The sequence below is a fragment of the Suncus etruscus genome, chromosome 4, assembly GCF_024139225.1.
Source record: "Suncus etruscus isolate mSunEtr1 chromosome 4, mSunEtr1.pri.cur, whole genome shotgun sequence".
Lineage (NCBI taxonomy): Eukaryota > Metazoa > Chordata > Mammalia > Eulipotyphla > Soricidae > Suncus > Suncus etruscus.
Window position 1 is genome coordinate 160,557,230 of NC_064851.1, and position 17,840 is coordinate 160,575,069.

Here is a 17,840-nt window from a genome sequence, read left to right on the forward strand (position 1 = left end):
ACCCCAAACCTAGAATCATGGCCGGCACACTGTAAGTGTTTAGTAAGTGTTGATTGAATAAAGTGTCATAAAATTTAATTATTCATAATATATAGTCTTTGTGAACAACTGTCAAAGACAACTGTTTTAAGATAGTAATGCTCTGTCTGACTGGCAGGAAAGATAATCTACAAAGTACGAGTCAGAAATACATAAACAAATTGGGGACCTAGTTTTAGTCTTGATCTATAACACTGACTGTGAGACATGAAAAAAGAGCTTTTCTTGACTGACTGTTGTTTCTAATTCCTTTCTTTTTAAGTGTTAAGACAACAGACAAGATCTCAGAATAAGATGTGAAGTTTTGGAGCAGCTGATGTACCATTATCTGACAGAGAAGCACAAAATTAAGTTAAAAGAGGATCAGGGCAAGCCTGAGAAGAAAAGGGCCCAAAGGACAGAGAGTAGTCAAGACACATGTCACGAAAAGGTCATGGCCACTTTCTCTGAACCACAAAAGAAAACAGAAAAAAAAAGTTTACTTGGTTGACTCTTTGCTAGATAAAAGGCGTCAGAGAGTGTGCTTGTACTTTAATACCTTTCTTCTTTTCCAGGTAAATGGGGAAAACTATTGGTGGTGGGAAGGTTGCACTGGTGAAGTGGGGGGTGTTCTTTATTCTTTTTTGTTGTTGTTGTTGTTGTTGTTGTTGTTTGGGCCACACCCGGCGATGCTCAGGGGTTACTCCGGGCTGTTGCTCAGAAATAGCTCCTGGCAGGCACAGGGGACCATATGGGACACCGGGATTCGAACCAACCACCTTTGGTTCTGGATCGGCTGCTTGCAAGGCAAACGCCGTTGAGCTATCTCTCCAGGCCCAAGGGTGTTCTTTATTCTAACTGAAACCCAACTACAAATGTTTGTAATCATGGTACTTAAATAAAGATATTATTAAAAAAATAAATGGGTCAAACTGTATTCTTTTCCAATCCCACCTTTGCACATTAACCAGGCCCTTCTCCAGGCTCTACTTGCTGGGAAGTGCCTACTGATCCAAATGTAATAAAATCACGGAAGCAGCAGCAGGTAGATAGAAGTGAAACAAACTCGTGCTCATCAAGCTGGGAGTTGGGGAGTGGCAGGTGTTTTAGGAAAATGATGCTCCATGTATGGGACAGGAAAAGGTAAAAACTCAATTACAGAGAGATTTTTTTGCTATAATAAATGACGTTTCAATGATCAAGTGGCTCAAGTTCACCAGGAAAATAAATTGACATAAATATGTGCTATTACTCTAGGTGTAAGGGCTTAGACTAGAGTGAACAACAGTAAGGTGTATGTGTGTGTGTGTGTGGGGGGGGGGATCATTTCATCTAACTCACACACACTCAAAACAAATAGATGTTCTTTCTTTAATCACTAAAAAATATAAAATTTCACCAAAATGCTGCATTCAGAATGATAGATACAATTCCTATTCAGGGCAGAAGCAATAGTACAGAGGTAAGACGTTTGTCTTGCAGGCAGCAAACACAAGATGTCGGTTCAAATCCCAACATCCTATATGGTCCCCCGAGCCTGCCAGGAGTGATCTCTGAGTGCAGAGCCAGGAGTAACACCTGGGCACCACTGGGTGCAATTCAGAAACAAATAAACAGCAAAAAATTTCTATCCAAAAGAAAAAATATTGCATTTCTACTTGGGTAGGTACACATAGCATATTTGCCAGCATATAAGACGACCCTTCAACCCTTGAAAAACTTCCTAAAAGTCGGAAGTCATATTATATGCTGGTATACGGCATGCTGAAACTTGTTCCAGCTTCAGGGACAAGTGATCCGCACCCCTCTTACTTTTAAGAAGTAACTTACTTTTAAGACTTTTAGGAAGTTTTTCATGGGTTGAAGGGTCATCTTATATGCCGGCAAATACAGTATACCATTTATATTTATTTACATAAATAAATATGTGGCTCTATGTACATATATGTATATACATAGATACATATGTATGTAGGTAAGAGCATAGTTCAACTTGGTAAAATGTATATTTTGCATGTATTAGGCCTCAAGTTCAATCTTTAACAGCACATATGTCTACCTAGTACTGCCAGGCAGAGCGTTAATGTCCTTGCAACACTATTGCACCCTATCAGCTCCAAATTTCTGGGACTCGCCTCTGGTCTACCAGCACAGCTAGGGAGATTCCCCCCAAATAAAATTTGAGTCTGTATTTATTACATTCACATCCCTATGTGAATTTGATTAATGTTCATATTTTCTTCATAAAATTTAGTGATTAGGTAGATGTGATTATTATAAATGTTAGTGGAAAAGATGAGAAAATTAGGACATTTTTCTGCACCCTCTTTAACTTTTATTTTAGTTATGATGAGTACCAGCCTCCCTTTTCTCCAAAAAACTGTTTTCAATCTTGTCAGTGTCAATCAGGAAGAGGGATGGGGTCTGAACTAGAGATTCTTTCACTCAATTTTTTTTTTTTATCATAGAGTTGTGTGCTTGCATCCTGTCCTGCCCCTAATCTATCTTACCTATGTAAGATAAGACCCCTCCAAACCTCTACCTTTTTATCTGCCAAAGAGGAAATGAAGAGAGGGCCTGTGTGTCTGGACTGATCTGAGGCGTAAACAAGACCACCAATTTAAATTATTTATGGAAATACACAACACAACCAAAATCTCAAGATGACAAATGAAGTTTTCCAATAACACACAGCTCAACTTTAATTTTAGTCCATACTGGGCAGAGTACTAAATAATTGTTGTTTGTTTTGAGGGGAAAGAGGGAAAGACTTTTCCAAATGGTTCTTGGGAAACAAAGAGGCCCCATTGGTGATTCTCTGTTAATTAGATTGTTTGTTCCATGCAAGGTAGTTCTGTTCGAGGCCTGTGGTTCTAGGGATAGTTAAGGCCACAGCAGTAGTATTTGGGTCCTCCAGGCTGTACCTGTTGATGCTTTTGAATCATTTTATTGAAGGGATATAAATGGGTCAAATATGTGCTAGACACAAACCCTAACTGCGTATACTATTCCCTGGTTCTTGTGTGCCTATTACAAGGGAAAGGTGAGGATGGGAAGGGAAGTTACTGTGTTTTTTGAACTTTATTTTTTTTTCTTTTTTCCCCAGAAATCAAACTAGGGGCTTTGAGTTATCCCTCAGACCTAAGAATTCCATTTTGAGAACAGAAATTAGCCTTTCCATAAAATTAAAGCACCTGAGCTACTGAAAATCCTATGGTAAACTAGTATTCCAGAGCACTATTATCTTTTTTTCCAAGAGGAATCTGGATACAGTAGAAATAATGAGAGAAATCTGTAAACCCATTCACCTTGACAGAGAAGCTGGCCAGAACCTTTGTGTTGTGTCATCCTCTTTTCCTCATGCTCTGCAGTGGCTGCACCGCATCCTACCATTCCCGTGGCAGGGTTACAAGAATCTAGAGTCTCAACTCTGCCTTGTGCAAAGGATGAACATTCTATTTGAGTTCTGGGAAACTTCAAAGTGCTGCGATTGCCTTCTGTGTTTTGTCTCATTAGGCGAAGGCAAAACAGTTGGAGTAGTTTTATGATACCAACATACTGTTTGTATTTTAATTAAAACAAAAGCCAGACTCATGACCAGGAGAAGGAATCGTGAAACCTTGAGTTCAACAGAGAGCTATGACTGAAGAGGATGGAGTCTAAAACTGTAGTTGTGTTTTTTTAAAATACCTTTATTTCAAATATATGATGTACAATTTTCCCCTACAACTTAACCAGAATAGTAGTCCAAAGAATGAGTTATCCTCATTTCTATTCATCTTTATTTGAAAATACCTAAGTTCTGACTGGCAAGCTCTCTAACGTGAAACATATTTTTAGAATGGTTAAATCTGACTCAGGTTCACTGCTTTGACTATTCAGAATTATATTTTTAATTTATGACATCCTGGGGAAAGTACCAGTATAGATGATTCCTCTTAAATATCCAGATGTTTGTTTTCTACCTATTTAGGGAAGCAAATTATTCTGCAGGTAATTTTGCTGCATTTTGTAGGGTGTTTAGTAACATCCCTTCATTGCTACCCACTACTTGCTAGTAACGCCTTCCAGTTAAGACATTAGGATCTGGAGAGACAGCTCAAGGGACTGATCAACAGGCTGTGTGGGAGGCTCAGATTTTATCACCAGCTCCACAAAGTCCCAAGAACATTTTTTGGCAGTAAACCTCAAATACACACACACACACACACACACACACACACACACACACACACACACACACAAATGTGTCTCAGTATTGAGATATTGTGATAGGGGTGGGCTGTGAACAAAATTTAGATGAAGACTTCTACTCTAGACTACTCTATGCATCATAGAGTTCATTGTTGTAGCTGGCAGTGGCAATTTTGGAGAGAGCAGACGGCTCCTATCTAGCTAAGTGGGTAGGACAACTTAAGTTATAACCCCATGCTAGTTTTTCATCTGTTAAACAAAGATAATAAACACAGACTTGGCTTCATTGTATTGTTTTGAGGATTAAATAAGATCATGTCTACCCCCATTGCAATTACTCTATAATCATAGTGGTTATAAATCAACAAATCTACTTCATTCTATCATTCTCTTTCTATCTTTGGTCATGACTAGTTGTTTATTGAGGTTATTCCAGTGTGGTGCTCCGAAGTCACTTCCAAAAGTTCCCAGGGAATCATGTGGTAATGGGGTTGAAACACAGGACTCATAGGCACATACATCTCCCCAGTCTGCAATTTCATTCTTTCCCTTATGGTTTAAGTTTAAATATATACCGTATTTTCTGGTGTATAAGACGACTTTTGAAACAACAACAAAAAGATCAACCGAAAATCGGGGTCGTCTTATATGCCGAGTATATCCTGAAAATTGTTTCAATATGCCAAATCTCTTGGGAACTCCCAAACAGTACTCAGGAGATCTGGGGGCCACTTCTAGCAAAACCCAGCTAACTGTGTTGGTGGTTCAGTGCTAGGGTTCAAAGATAGGGTGTTGTTTGGTTCATTTAGTGGGGGAGATTAACTGAAGCCACCAGGGAATTGCCAAAAAAGGTGCCTAAGATAAGGGACCAATCACTGCAAGGCTGCTCGGACTGCCTCTCTAACTCAGCCAATCCAAGCAGGCTTTTTATGCATGCAAATTAGACAATGTTTGGACCCGAATCTATACTGTAAAAATTCTGCTCAAATTGGCCAGAGTCAGAGAGGAAGTCTATGACAGTAGAACCTTTGAACCTTTGCTTGTTGTGATTGGCTCACTGTGATACATACAGTTGCAGCACAAGAACGTTCTGTCTGATACAGCGAATAGAGGCCTAAACCTATGTTTTAACTGCAAAATTAGGGGTCGTTTTATACGCCCAGTCGTCTTATACACCGGAAAATACGATATATTGAAGACACAAATCCCTGAAACAGAATTAAAGGAGGGCTGGTAAATTTGCAGAGCAACTACACTCATAGATGGACGTTTTTATGAGCTGAGCAGTGTAGGTAGACTCCATTATTGCCCAACCCTACATTCTAATTTGCTGAACAGCCTCCGTTATTGCTTACCATATTTTACTATCTTTCAAGAGGAGTTCCTAACTCATCAACATTATGGGCTTCTGCCAGAGGACTCTTCTATAAATACAACTACTCTATTGTGATATTTATTTTTTTTTTAAAAGTCTTGACCCACTGCCTAGTCTTTTCCCTAAAGATTTCTCTTCACTATTGGTTATATAAGTATTAATTTACTATTCATTGAAGTAATAACAGAAGCTACCATTTTAAGGAGAAATTTACTGGATGCCCAGCTAAATTCTTCATCACTTAAATAATTACTTTTCTTCAGTCTCAAGTTAAACTTAAAAGTTAGGTGAGTATCTCACAGAAGCCAAAGAAACATGCTCAAACCACCAGAGATCTGAAACAGGGAGAGCCTTGGGCTAAGACTTTCAAAGCCCTTGCTCTGAAATTTTATGATTAAACTTTAGAAAAGAGCACCAGGAGCTCCTAATCCGAACCTATTTCTCTTTCTGAAACACCACTCACTCCTAACACTTAGCCATACTTTCGATTTGCCTTTCTTTTCTACACCCTGCTAATATAACATGCAGGAATGAATTTAGAAAGAATCATGCGCCATGCTGTGAGCTGGAGAAATAATACAAGAGTTAAGGCACTCAATTTCTATGCAGCCAACACTGATGTGATCTCCAGCACCACACATCAATTCTGAGCCCACTTTGGAGTGATCGCAAGCACAGAGATGTGCTCCCAAAACAATCAAATGGAAAAATAGGTATTCTGAGATTAGGAAGACATCTCAGGATTTGGGCGCATGTCCTGTAAGCACTCTCCTAGGTGTTGTATGATCTTCTGAGAATTCCCAGGTGTAACTGTGAAGGCCTCCAAATACCACCACATTGGCTCTGTAGTACCTAGCATTTCTGGGCCCTAACGGAGAACCTCCTAGCCCAAAATGAAGTTCCAATAGTGGTCCTGGGACTCCCTGAACATTTCTTGGGAGGTTTTCCTTAAAAGTAATACAATCATCCTAGATTATATAAAACAGGGGGTTCATTTCGGTCATCTGAGGTGTTTTGCACACAGTGTACAAATTTTAGTTCCAAGTAAAGATAAAGCAGGTATCACACTGGGCTAAGCCATATGCAAATCAGCACATCAAGGCAATTTCTAGCCAGGACCCAATACTAGGTCCTGTAAATGTAAAGTTAGATACTGTGACCTAGGAAGTCCCAGAAAGAGAAGCCTTAGGGCTAAGCACAGAAAGATCTTCATCACTCCCTTTAATATTGGCCCACTTGGACTAGAGGGCCTAAAATTTTCCGTATTTACAGGGGCATAACTGATGGCCTGATAACAGTCCTGTGCAGTCCTCATCACAGTCCGCATGGACAATCCATTCAATGACTAATTCTAGAGGTGCTTGTGTTTGCTAATGCCCAGGAGGCAGCAGCTCTTTGATGGCACTGAGGAAAACAAGTACTTATCAATCCGTTCAGGAATAAAAAGGGGTCCTGAAGTGTGTTAGTCTGTCCAACTCTTCTCAGTAGTCCAGCCACACAGCTGACCTGTGTTTTGATACCAATAGTGACTGGAAGGATTCCTGGTTTACTCAATACCAATGACCTCATAATATATTATCCAAGGTCCCTGTATAAGTACAAGAATTTCTAGCTGTGACTTTGCCAAAAGTAGAAAGAGGATGATCTCAGAGTGAATGGCATATTTAAAGAACTCTTGAGTGCTTACTGGATGCAGGCATTTTATAAATGTACTTGGGAAATAATTTTGACAACAATGAAATAAATGGAGAATGAGAATATGAGTGAGTTTAAATGCCTTTCTACAGCGACTCAGACACAATTAAGTGGGATTCAACTTTATGGTCCTGGAGACCCTCAACTGCCCATTTCTGCCAAACACAAGGTATAGTATTAATGTCTTAAGGTATTGAAGAGTCCATTTAGGTGGAGACAAAACACCCTAAAAAGTGGCCTCTGCCAGTAGCCATACTTACCGATATGTCATCAGTGAAGTCAATTTCATCCAAATCAAGATATTCAGGGGCTTCCATTATTCTTCTTTGCACATTTTGAGTTAGGTTAGAGGCTCATAAATTCCTGGAGAAGGCAGAACAGAAGGAAATCCAGAAAGATGAGGAGTGGTAGAACCAAAACTAAAGTCTACAACAGGCTTCTTTTTTGCTCTCCCCTTCAACTATTCTCAGCCTGGCTATTCAGAAGCAAAGGGGTTGGTTTTGGGGGGCTCCCAGCAATACTTTGAACCTATTCTTTGCTCCACCTCCCTTGTGCCTGCTCATCATTTATAATCTCTCTCTTTTTGTAATCAATAGGATATGCCCAGTGCCCCATATCTCCCACCTTGTAATAGCACAGCCTTGGAAAAACCAGAAGTCAGGTTGGAAATCAATGCTTAGTTTCAGGAAAATCACTTTTGATTGTACATGGTGGACATATCCTTGAATCTGAATCAGGGAGCAGTTATAGTGGATTTCTCCTGGCAGAACACAAACACCAGACAGATACAAGTCACAGGGCCAATCACTAGTTTACCACTCAAAAGAAAAGATGTCTAAGAGCAGTACAAAAAGCCCCTTGCATGCCTCTTCCTGTAGTTTCTATGGAGCAAATTCCAGAAGGTTTTCCCTCAGCCCTGTCTCAGGACACCTCCAGTACAATTCCATTAAATTGTTAGGGAAGACTCAGATTTCCCTAGTTCATCTTTCCATCACCAAGCATCAAGGTGACAGCGGCACCTAAAGATGTCGGGGACAAAAATATTGATCTCCTGCCATGATGCAATGAGCAGCCTCCTAGGCTGAGCCAACTCACAGTGAGATCTCACTGTCACCACTTGTTTGAGTTTGATGATCAAACCTACCTGTGGGACTCAGACCAGCTTCTCAGAAGCAATTCATTCTCTTGATTTACTCATCAAGGGGTGACAAAAATTGTTCTTTTTATTAAATGTTTGGTTTTTTCCTTCTTTTTTGGGGGGGGCCACACACAGTGACGCTCAGGGGTTACTCATGGTAATAGTAACCATGAAATCATGGTAATCAGAAATAGATCCTGGCTCAGGAGACCATATAGGGCACTGGGGATCAAACACACAGTCTGTACTGGGTCAGTCGCATGCAAAGCAAACGCCCTACTGCTGTGCCACTGCTTTGGCCCCTGAAATTATTCTTACTGAAAACTGAAAAAAAAAATCTAGACAGGGCGCTGATCAATATGAGATCTAGACTGTAAAGGTAGCTCCCTATTAAAGGAGACTCTTATAAGACATTTTTTTCTCATCTGGATATTTATTTTTGAGCTACACACATGGTCATGTTCTCCCATGACAACCACCAAGATACACATCTAAGCACTGAGCTTGTAGTGGCCCTTAGCATCATTGGGTGTGATCCAAAAACAAACAAAAAGGAGAGACAGAGTTGATGAATTATCTTTTATCTTTTCATGTGCCATTTGGTATTTCTAGGTTTCCTCTGGGAAAAGTTTCTATTCAGAAACCCTATTCATTTTTTAATCAGTTTACTGAGTTTTAGAACTTCTTTTGTTTCTATTGGAGGTGAGCACATCCAGTAGTGTTCAGGGCATACCCTCACTCTCCAATCAAAGATCATTCCTGTAAGGCTCAGGAATAATGTGTGATGCCAGGGATCAAACTCAGGTTGTCTGACAACAAATTCAGTGCCCTACCTGATATTTTATTTCCCTGGCCCCAAGTTTTAGAACTTCCTTCTAAAAGAAGCTAATTTGTGATGAGAGAGCCTAAATTATGCACCTGAGCAGTAGTATTCCACATACATGTGCTGAGGAAAATGCTCAGCCACATTGCATGAGATTGAAACCAGTCCTTAAAAAATATTTTTTTACCACATCAAGGCGTATTCAAGGTGTACTCCTGGTTCTACTCTCAGGGACTGCTTCTGTGTTCTGACCACATAAAGAGCATCACCCGCTCAAGTGTAGAGATTCTGATACAACACATCCAGTGGAAAATATAACCCTTGGTACCATGGAAGAAAATCTTTCTATTTGGACTCTGGAAGATGAAGTGAAGTTCTAATAGAATATATGTTTGGGGGCAGGCGAGGTGGCGCTAGAGGCAAGGTGTCTGCCTTGCAAGCGCTAGCCAAGGAAGGACCATGATTCAACCCCCCAGTGTCCCATACGGTCCCCCCAAACCAGGGGCAATTTCTGAGTGCTTAGCCAGGAGTAACCCCTGAGCATCAAACGGGTGTGGCCCGAAAAACAAAAACAAACAAAAATGAATACATAAAAGTAACCCATTGTCACATTGCTTCCAAGGTACAAGTCTCTGGGATTCTACTTTCCTTTGGGTCATTTAGGGAGACTTATGATGCCTCTGTTCAATGCTTCTCTTTTTGGAAGTTGCCAGTGAAAGGAGCACATCTTCATAGAGCACATGCAGAAATCACTGTTATTCTCCATTTTCAGCCATATTCCTAACATCAATCACCACTTCTCAGTGAAGGAGAAATCTACAGTTGACCCTGGCTCATGATTCTGCTTCCTCCAAACCCCAGACACATTCAGACACTGTGCTTTGGTGGATGAGGGGACCATCTGATTCTTGCAGCTGATATAAACAATTCTCCATCATAGAGAACCCATGCTGAGACTATGGGACCTCTTCTTACACTTGTCTTCTAACACCAACAGAAGCACCAGTATCCTCTAAACTATTCCCAATGATTGAACCTCTTTTCCTACCAGGGACACACAGTATCTAACAGGATGCACAGCATTGTGTTGGCTACATGGGATACTGATGAGTGGTCTGGCCCTAGCAGTGTTAAAATATACAGTCTCACTAATTTTTATACCTTGAGTGATTTTACATAAATTCTGACTTCTTTACAATATTCCTAACTCTCAACACGTCTGTATTCTCTGGTAACAGTGGGAAAGAGCTGAACCATTGCTATTTTTAATTTTTAATTTTTATTGTGGCCAAAGTGAATTACAAATCTTACACAGTGATATTTATGGTACACAGTGACAATAAATGAGGGCCTTTCCACCACCGGTGTTGTCCTCCCTTCATCCCTGTTCCCAAGCAGATATCCCTTATCTCCCTCCTTTATCCCCCAGAATGCTAGTGTAACTAAAAGCATATATGTTAACACTAATGTAAACCATTTTTTTGCAGTTCCAGATATTTTTACTAGTGGTTTCTTAAAGGTTTAGAGTCAAAGGAGCACTGTAAAAACAATGTTAGAGTGGCAATTATTGTTTGCATGGGCCCACCAAAGTATGGGGGTCATGGAAAGGAAAAACTCTGTCCTAAATAAAAGGAGACCCTACCCCTGAAATTTCTAGACTCCAGGCAAATTAGTTTTCCAATCCCGGTCATTGTCTGTAATGCCCATACAGTTATATTTTTCACAGTCTCTGTTGTTGGTATCATGTTTCTGTATTCAAGGTCCTGGAATCTGTATATCCTACATTGAAGTCAGGATGATGTGGAGCGGCATCTAATTTCAAGTCACAATTAAAGGGCATGCAGAAAGCCCTGTCCAGTATGCAGGTCGTTGTTGTTGTTGTTGTTGTTGTTGTTGTTTAAATCTTCTCAGTGTTAAGGGAAGACCACCATTGCTATTTTTATCCATCTGTGAGAATGTGCTCCCCCACCCCAAATTTTATCATTAATGCACTAGGCTTGAATCAACTACTATTAGACCTTAGAAAGGAATTCAGAATTAAACAGTTAAATATCTCTCTTTTTTTATTGGTACCTCCTGCTAATGTCTTACTTTATTTATATTCTAGGATCAAATCAGTATTGGAATACTGTTTTAAATATTCTGTCCACAACAGCAGCAAATAAAATTTCTGACAATCACCCTACTAGTGTGTGGCCTCATGCACCTTGATGATACCTCCATCCCACCCTTAGGCCAGAGAAATAAAACCTTCACAAACATCATAAAGGCTACGATGTAAGATGTTTCCATCACAACTGGAAGAAGGATTCTTAACTTGACATTAGAATTGAGTTTCCAATAGTGCCACCATATTATTGTAATGAGTGGGGCTGAGAGGGAGCAGAGCAAAATTCAAGACAAAAAGAGACCACAAGCTAACTGAGAGCCTACAGGAGAGGCTAGAAAAATTTTTTTCTATTTCCTCGGAAAGGGTCAGCGTACCCTGACAGTCTTTATAGATCTTTTTCTTCTGCATCATGTTGTTGGCATCATATCCCTTGAAGGTCTCAGGACTCAATTATTCATTCATTCATTCATTCATTTATAGTGGTGTGGCACATCCAGTAGTGTCCAGGGGTCACATCTGTCAGTGTTCAAGAAACAATCTGCCTGGGATTGAACTGGAATTGACTAGTTCAATGAGAATAGTCATTTCTTTTCATGCCAATGTTACTAAGAGCCAAGAAAGACGCTTCTATCCATCTCAAAGATTAAGACTGAGCTTTGAATGCTTAGCAAGCAGTGCTAAAAGTCATGTACAGCCAAATGAGAGAAAGGATCCATACCTCTCTACCTTCCATACGCCCAAAACAATGCAACTAAGTAGGAAGCCCAGATATCCTTGGAAAAGTACTCAGAGAAACAAGCTTCATCACTGTGGTTTCATCAGGTTTTCTCTGATTTCCCATTATGTAAAAGATATGATAGAAGCTACAAAGATAGAATACATAAGCACACTTGTGTTGACTGTGGAGGTCAAGACGAACAAGCACATGTTCAAACAGGCTGTTAGCTCTGTGACAGCCATGTGGTCACCAGTCTACCCCAATGAGAACTGATGGAGGCAAGAAGTAATGAGTTCTGCTGTCCCAGATGTTGGGATAAAGTTGGGATCATTTGAACAGTCCAGATGGCTTATTCTAAAATCATATTTCTTTTCATCATATTAACACAAAGTAACCCAGCCACTTAATCAATGTACTACCTGTGAACCTACAAGCTGTAGTCATTGACTCTAAGTTTTCTGGACCCACTTTCTTCTGTACTGAAGTCCTCCCCTCAACTAACTGGAAACTCCCAATGTGGGTTGTGTCCTCAGTGTTGTCAGAATATGGGAGCTCTCACATTTTCCCCACAGTCTGGCCCTCCAAATCTCTTCAAGGATGTTTTAAACTTTTATTATTCACTCAGGCAGGTAGTTCATATATTCATTTTCTTAAGGGGGACAGAGCTGGATAGGAAATTGCTCAGGAAGTAGAAGGGAAGATAAGGAAAAGTAAGGAAGCATTCGATAATGATTTAATGCTGCCCATCGGGATTATACTATTTAGAATGAAAAGAACAGAACATTAGAAGTGAAAATTCTGATGATTTGGACCTGTATACAGGACCACTGTGAGGAACTACCTCCCTCCCCACTTCTTTTGATATATTTGAAGCATTCTGAGAACTTAATTCCAGCTCCAAATTTATATTCAGCTAGAAGAAATAAAGAACAAAATAATGAGCCTAAACTGTACATAACATTGGAAGAAGTTTTCTTTCTCTCACAGTCTTGATCAACTGCCAGCAACAGAAGTCACTGCCTATTAAAGAGTGTGGGTAGGGCTGGTGGCATAATGTGTCTATGAGTCTATGTCACAGTCTTCCGAGTGACCCCAGCTATTCTTACACCTCCCACACCCTCATTTTCTTCAAGATTCTGCCTGGGAAAGAACTGGGAAAGTATTAAGAGTCCACTTAGAAAGGAAGAAGCAATTGATTTACCAAAGGCCCGACACCACCCCTAAATAGCAGGCAATAATTTTCACTAGTTTTCTGTGACTTGAAAACTGACTCTGAACAAAATTCCAAACAATGATTTCCAAAAATCTGTTGGGTGGTGGCAGCATCACTGGAAAAACTTGAAGAGGCCAATAGAATTTCTTTGAGCAATGATATTCATTTAATGTACACATTCTGGTGTTCTTGGCTCATAAAAGGATCCCTGATTTGTGACTACAGTCACATATCACATAAATTACTCAGTTGAAATTCTTCTTGAAATAAATTGCTTCACTCCAGTTTACAAGGAGCCAGTGTGGACTCATTCTCAAGGCTCATATTACATAAATTTCTTCTTTGCTGCCAAAATCACTGTTGTTCCATTTACCAAAAAACTAGGAGGGCTGGTAATTAAAAAAAAAGTTGGGTTTGTCAAAATATATGAGCAGAGTATACTCACTGATGAGGTAACCACAACTGATTTGTAATACAATATTTCCTATCCTCTCTAATTCAGCAAATACTTGGGAGAACACAGTAGCTCTACAGATACACATACTATATGCATATACACAGATATAGTAAAATATTATTAGCATAAACTAATTTTAATCTAAAATCCTACAAATGATACTTAATTTCCTGAACATATAAAAGCTCTCACCACAACCAAAAAAAATAAAGATCACAAACTAAGTGATAGAAAGACTTGTGTTGGCATAAAATAAAGGTTGACTACAGAAATGCTGTGCCTTGTTGGCTCAATAGCTTGGTTGACAAGGAAGCAACCCATTTCAAATGTTAGGTTCAGCTTCTTTGTGTCTTTGATTCACAGTAATCAGAAGTATCGCAGTTGCTATATGCCTAGTCCTAAAGAAGGAAATTAGAGAGGCAAGAAATTGTCCCAGGAAAGAGACAAATTAAGAAGAGCTTAAAAAAAAGGAGTCAAAGGGGACCCAGGGTGGGGTGGCACAGAGTTTTGCCAGCGGCACCCATACCTTCTTTTATAGGCCATGCCTGCTCAACATGTTCTTCTTGAATCCTTTCTGCTCTCCAACACAGATTCCCAAATGAGTCAACCAAATATAATGTCCTGGATCCAGAGAGATAGTACAAAGCCCTGAGCACTGTACAGCTGTGTATGGTCAAACTCCCCAATTTCCCCAACTCCCAGGCCCAATAAAAAACCAAAGCAGTGTAATGTGGTCTTTGCTAAGACACTGCACCTGCATGATGGAGGAGAGGGAAGACAGGTGAGCTCTCACTTGGCAGTCAAAAGCTCTTGAAGTAAATGGGGGAAAAGAAGTTGATGGTTAGCACAAGGGCATAACATCAGAGACTTTACTGAAACACACTGAGCCTGTAGCAGCTCCCACAAAGTGGGCACTGTATTTCTTGTTTGCCACAGTGGGGATCCCTGAGAGAATACCGGTGAAGCCAAGTTGTTAGAGAGCTTTCTAGTATGCTCTGCAGAGAGAAGATCCTCAAGACTTAGAGACATTTTTTGACAAAGACAAATAGCTAAGACGTCCAGTATTGTTTCTGTCTACTGTCTACTGCCCTTTTCCTTCTCTGAAGACAGCAGCTGGATTGAGAAACACTTTATTTTTACGTCACATGCTGCTTTTTCAAACCCCTTGAGTATGATTTATACAACTTTATTATAACTCTGTGATGGAAGCAGGGACTAGATTTCATGATTTGCAAGAACATACTTCTATTTTACAGACAGCAACAGTCAGTGATTTTTTGGAACCAAATTTGTGTACTACTAGATAAGGAAAAGACAACTTGGTACCAAGAACTTGTTCCTCACATGTTATAGTCTTCTAATTTCCTCCACTTTATATCCCATAATGACAGGCCTATCTTTGGATCACCTAAAAAAAATTCTTAGATATCCCCAGTCTTGTATCATTTTGGGTCTTTGTGAGCTATGACTACAAATACGCAACTCTTTTCGCTTCCCAGAGATGCTTTTATTTTGGGGGTTTTGAGCCCCACATAGAAGCCAGGACATACTTTTTGTTCTGTGTTCATGGGTCACTTTTAGCAGGGCTCAGGGATTCAAAAATTGTGCTAGGGATCTAACTGGGATCAATGAATGCAAGGCAAGTGCATTTAAGCCATGTACTCTTCCTTAGGCCTCAAGAGTTGATAAGCATCGACATTCACAAGGCAAAATTAGACTTTTGTGTAATAACACACCTGACCCATAGAAAACCCTGAACTAGTTTATAATTCATTCCATTCCATAACTCATTGAGATAGATACATCAGGTCATTTCTCTATTTATTGTATTAAAAAAGGGCAAAGGAGGCAGTGCTGTACTTAAAACTTCATCTAAAGATAGCTATGCAAAACCCCTATAAATTTTGACTGTGTTATAATGTTGAGTTTCAATTTATAAGTTATATTTCTCACAAACAATTGGTGGGGGTGAAGTGGGGGATCATATCTTCGTTCAATTTTCTCTGCAGTCTAAAGAATCTGTGAATAAACAAGCTCATGGTACAACTTCAGAGCTTGAGAAGACAGTTTTAAGGCTAGAGGAAGCTTATACTTTTATTTGTATGGTTTTATTAAAAAAGTTTAAAATTTATTTTAAAATGGGGGGCTGGAGCTATAGCATGGTTGGTAAGGCATTTAGCATTTGTCTTGCATTCATAGCCACCCAACACTGTCCTGGTTTGATCCCTGCCACCCCATATGCACCCACCCCCCCCAAACCTCATAGAAGTTATTTCTGAGTGTAGAGCCAGAAGTAACCCCTGAGCTAACCACACCATTGGGTGTGTCCCCAAAACAAAAATTTTGAAAAAATTTGAAAAGAAAATGAATCAATACTCACAAAAGTATAAATCTTTTTTGTTGTGTTTTGTTTTGTTTGGGGGGCCATATTTGGCGGTGCTCAATAGTTACTCCTGGTTCTGCACTCAGAAATCATTCCTGGCAGACTCAGTGGACCATATGGGTTGCTGAGGAGCTGAGATCCCATGTCGACTGCATGAAAGGCAATGACCTATCACTGTGCTATCCAGGCCCCAAAAGTATGGATCTTCATACAAGACAAAATAACATAATGCATAATAAAGGTGCTGTTCATGAAACCAGCAGAAGTGCACTTATCTGGATGTGTGAGGTCCTGGATTTGATTCCTGGAACCACCCAAAAATGTACAACAGAGAAAATAAACGTATACAAGTAGTTAATATACACTTAAGAAGTGGCCTGTCTCTCTTCTGGAGGCCACATATAAACTAGAATGTTCCAGATTGAATAAGGAAGCCAACAGCTGGAGATTGGAAAACTCTCATCTAGCATAGCTAAGGAAATATGAACTTGGAAAAGAGAAAAATCATTCCTCTCTAAGCATCTTAAAAATTTTCCCATAAAAGGAGGATTTGACTCCAAAGCAGATTTTCAAGGACTCTGCAAGGTGCTAATTGTAGCAAGACTTGCTACAGATGACCACGGCCAGGATTAGATGGAACAGCTGCTTCATGAGATCACAACCACCCAAAGTAAGAAACTATTCTAGAGGTTTGGGGGATCCCCCTCACGCAGAAGAAAGTTCTGCTTGGGAAGAAGTATGTGTCCTGCTAACTAACCAAGAAATGTTGGGCAGCTTGAAGAGGCAGAGGAAAATTCACCAGGACTCTACATAGCCCTAATCAACATGCACCCCACTTTAGGAAGCTGCTGCCCCTGCCAGTACAATGTCTCTCATCCTATTTTATTTACTCCCCGGATTCTATCAAGAACATGAAGGAATGATGAAGGTTAAAGGAAAAAAGAGTGTGAGCAAGACAGTAAAAATGATTTTAAGAGAACCCAGACATAGCTCACTTAGTGAGTCTGTGATCTGCTCTTTGTTGTTGAAGAGGGTCATCCATTTCACACGAGTACAAAACTCAGACCAAATGAGGCCCCAGCAAAAAGAAAATATCTAGGAAAAAAAGGAACTATTTCTAACACTAGGAAGCTGCACATGGACTTAAACCATCTGTCTTGCACTAGCTTCTGGAAAGGAACTATGGAATAATTTGGGAACTGGATCTTTTACTCTTTTATGTACAGGAAACTCTCCAAATCTAAGTTCCAATTATTTGGCGCACCTGAAGCAGTCATGAGCTACTCTTGATTTTGCAACAATATTTTATTTCTACAGTAGATTTGTTTGGCAATTATAACTAAGAATGTATGAATCACAGATGACAATGCTGATTCTGATTTTTTTAAAATATGGAACGCTTCACAAATTTGCGTGTCATCCTTGCACAGGGGCCATGCTAATTTTCTCTCTATCGTCCCAATTTTAGTATATGAGGTGCCGAAGCAAGCACAGATTCTGATTTTTGAGAGAAGACAAACTGCAACATCATGGGGAACACTACAAACCACATCAGGAATCTGTTATCTTGGCTTTGTCATCATCCCTCTCATTGTGTGTGAGGACAAAATTTCTGGGTAACCCCAGAGCAAAGGTTCTCCAAGTTCAGTGTGCAAGAAAAACACCCAAAGGCTCATTAAAACAGATTGCTAGAACCAACTCATGTGAATTTCTGCT

At 39.9% G+C, this 17,840-nt stretch overlaps 1 protein-coding gene and 1 non-coding gene across 2 annotated transcripts in view; both read right to left on the reverse strand.

Annotated features, from left to right (window-relative positions):
• Window positions 1-7,641, reverse strand: part of SNCAIP (synuclein alpha interacting protein) — a 101,589-nt gene extending 93,948 nt beyond the window's left edge. The window contains 1 exon segment of the mRNA XM_049771389.1: window positions 7,543-7,641. Within this exon segment, the coding sequence (XP_049627346.1) occupies window positions 7,543-7,599 (57 nt within the window). The 5' untranslated portion in view covers window positions 7,600-7,641.
• Window positions 7,642-17,509: 9,868 nt separating this feature from the next.
• On the reverse strand, window positions 17,510-17,616 carry LOC126007427 (U6 spliceosomal RNA). Its single transcript, XR_007495000.1, has one exon. It is a non-coding gene; the product is annotated as a U6 spliceosomal RNA (small nuclear RNA).
• Window positions 17,617-17,840: the final 224 nt, after the last annotated feature.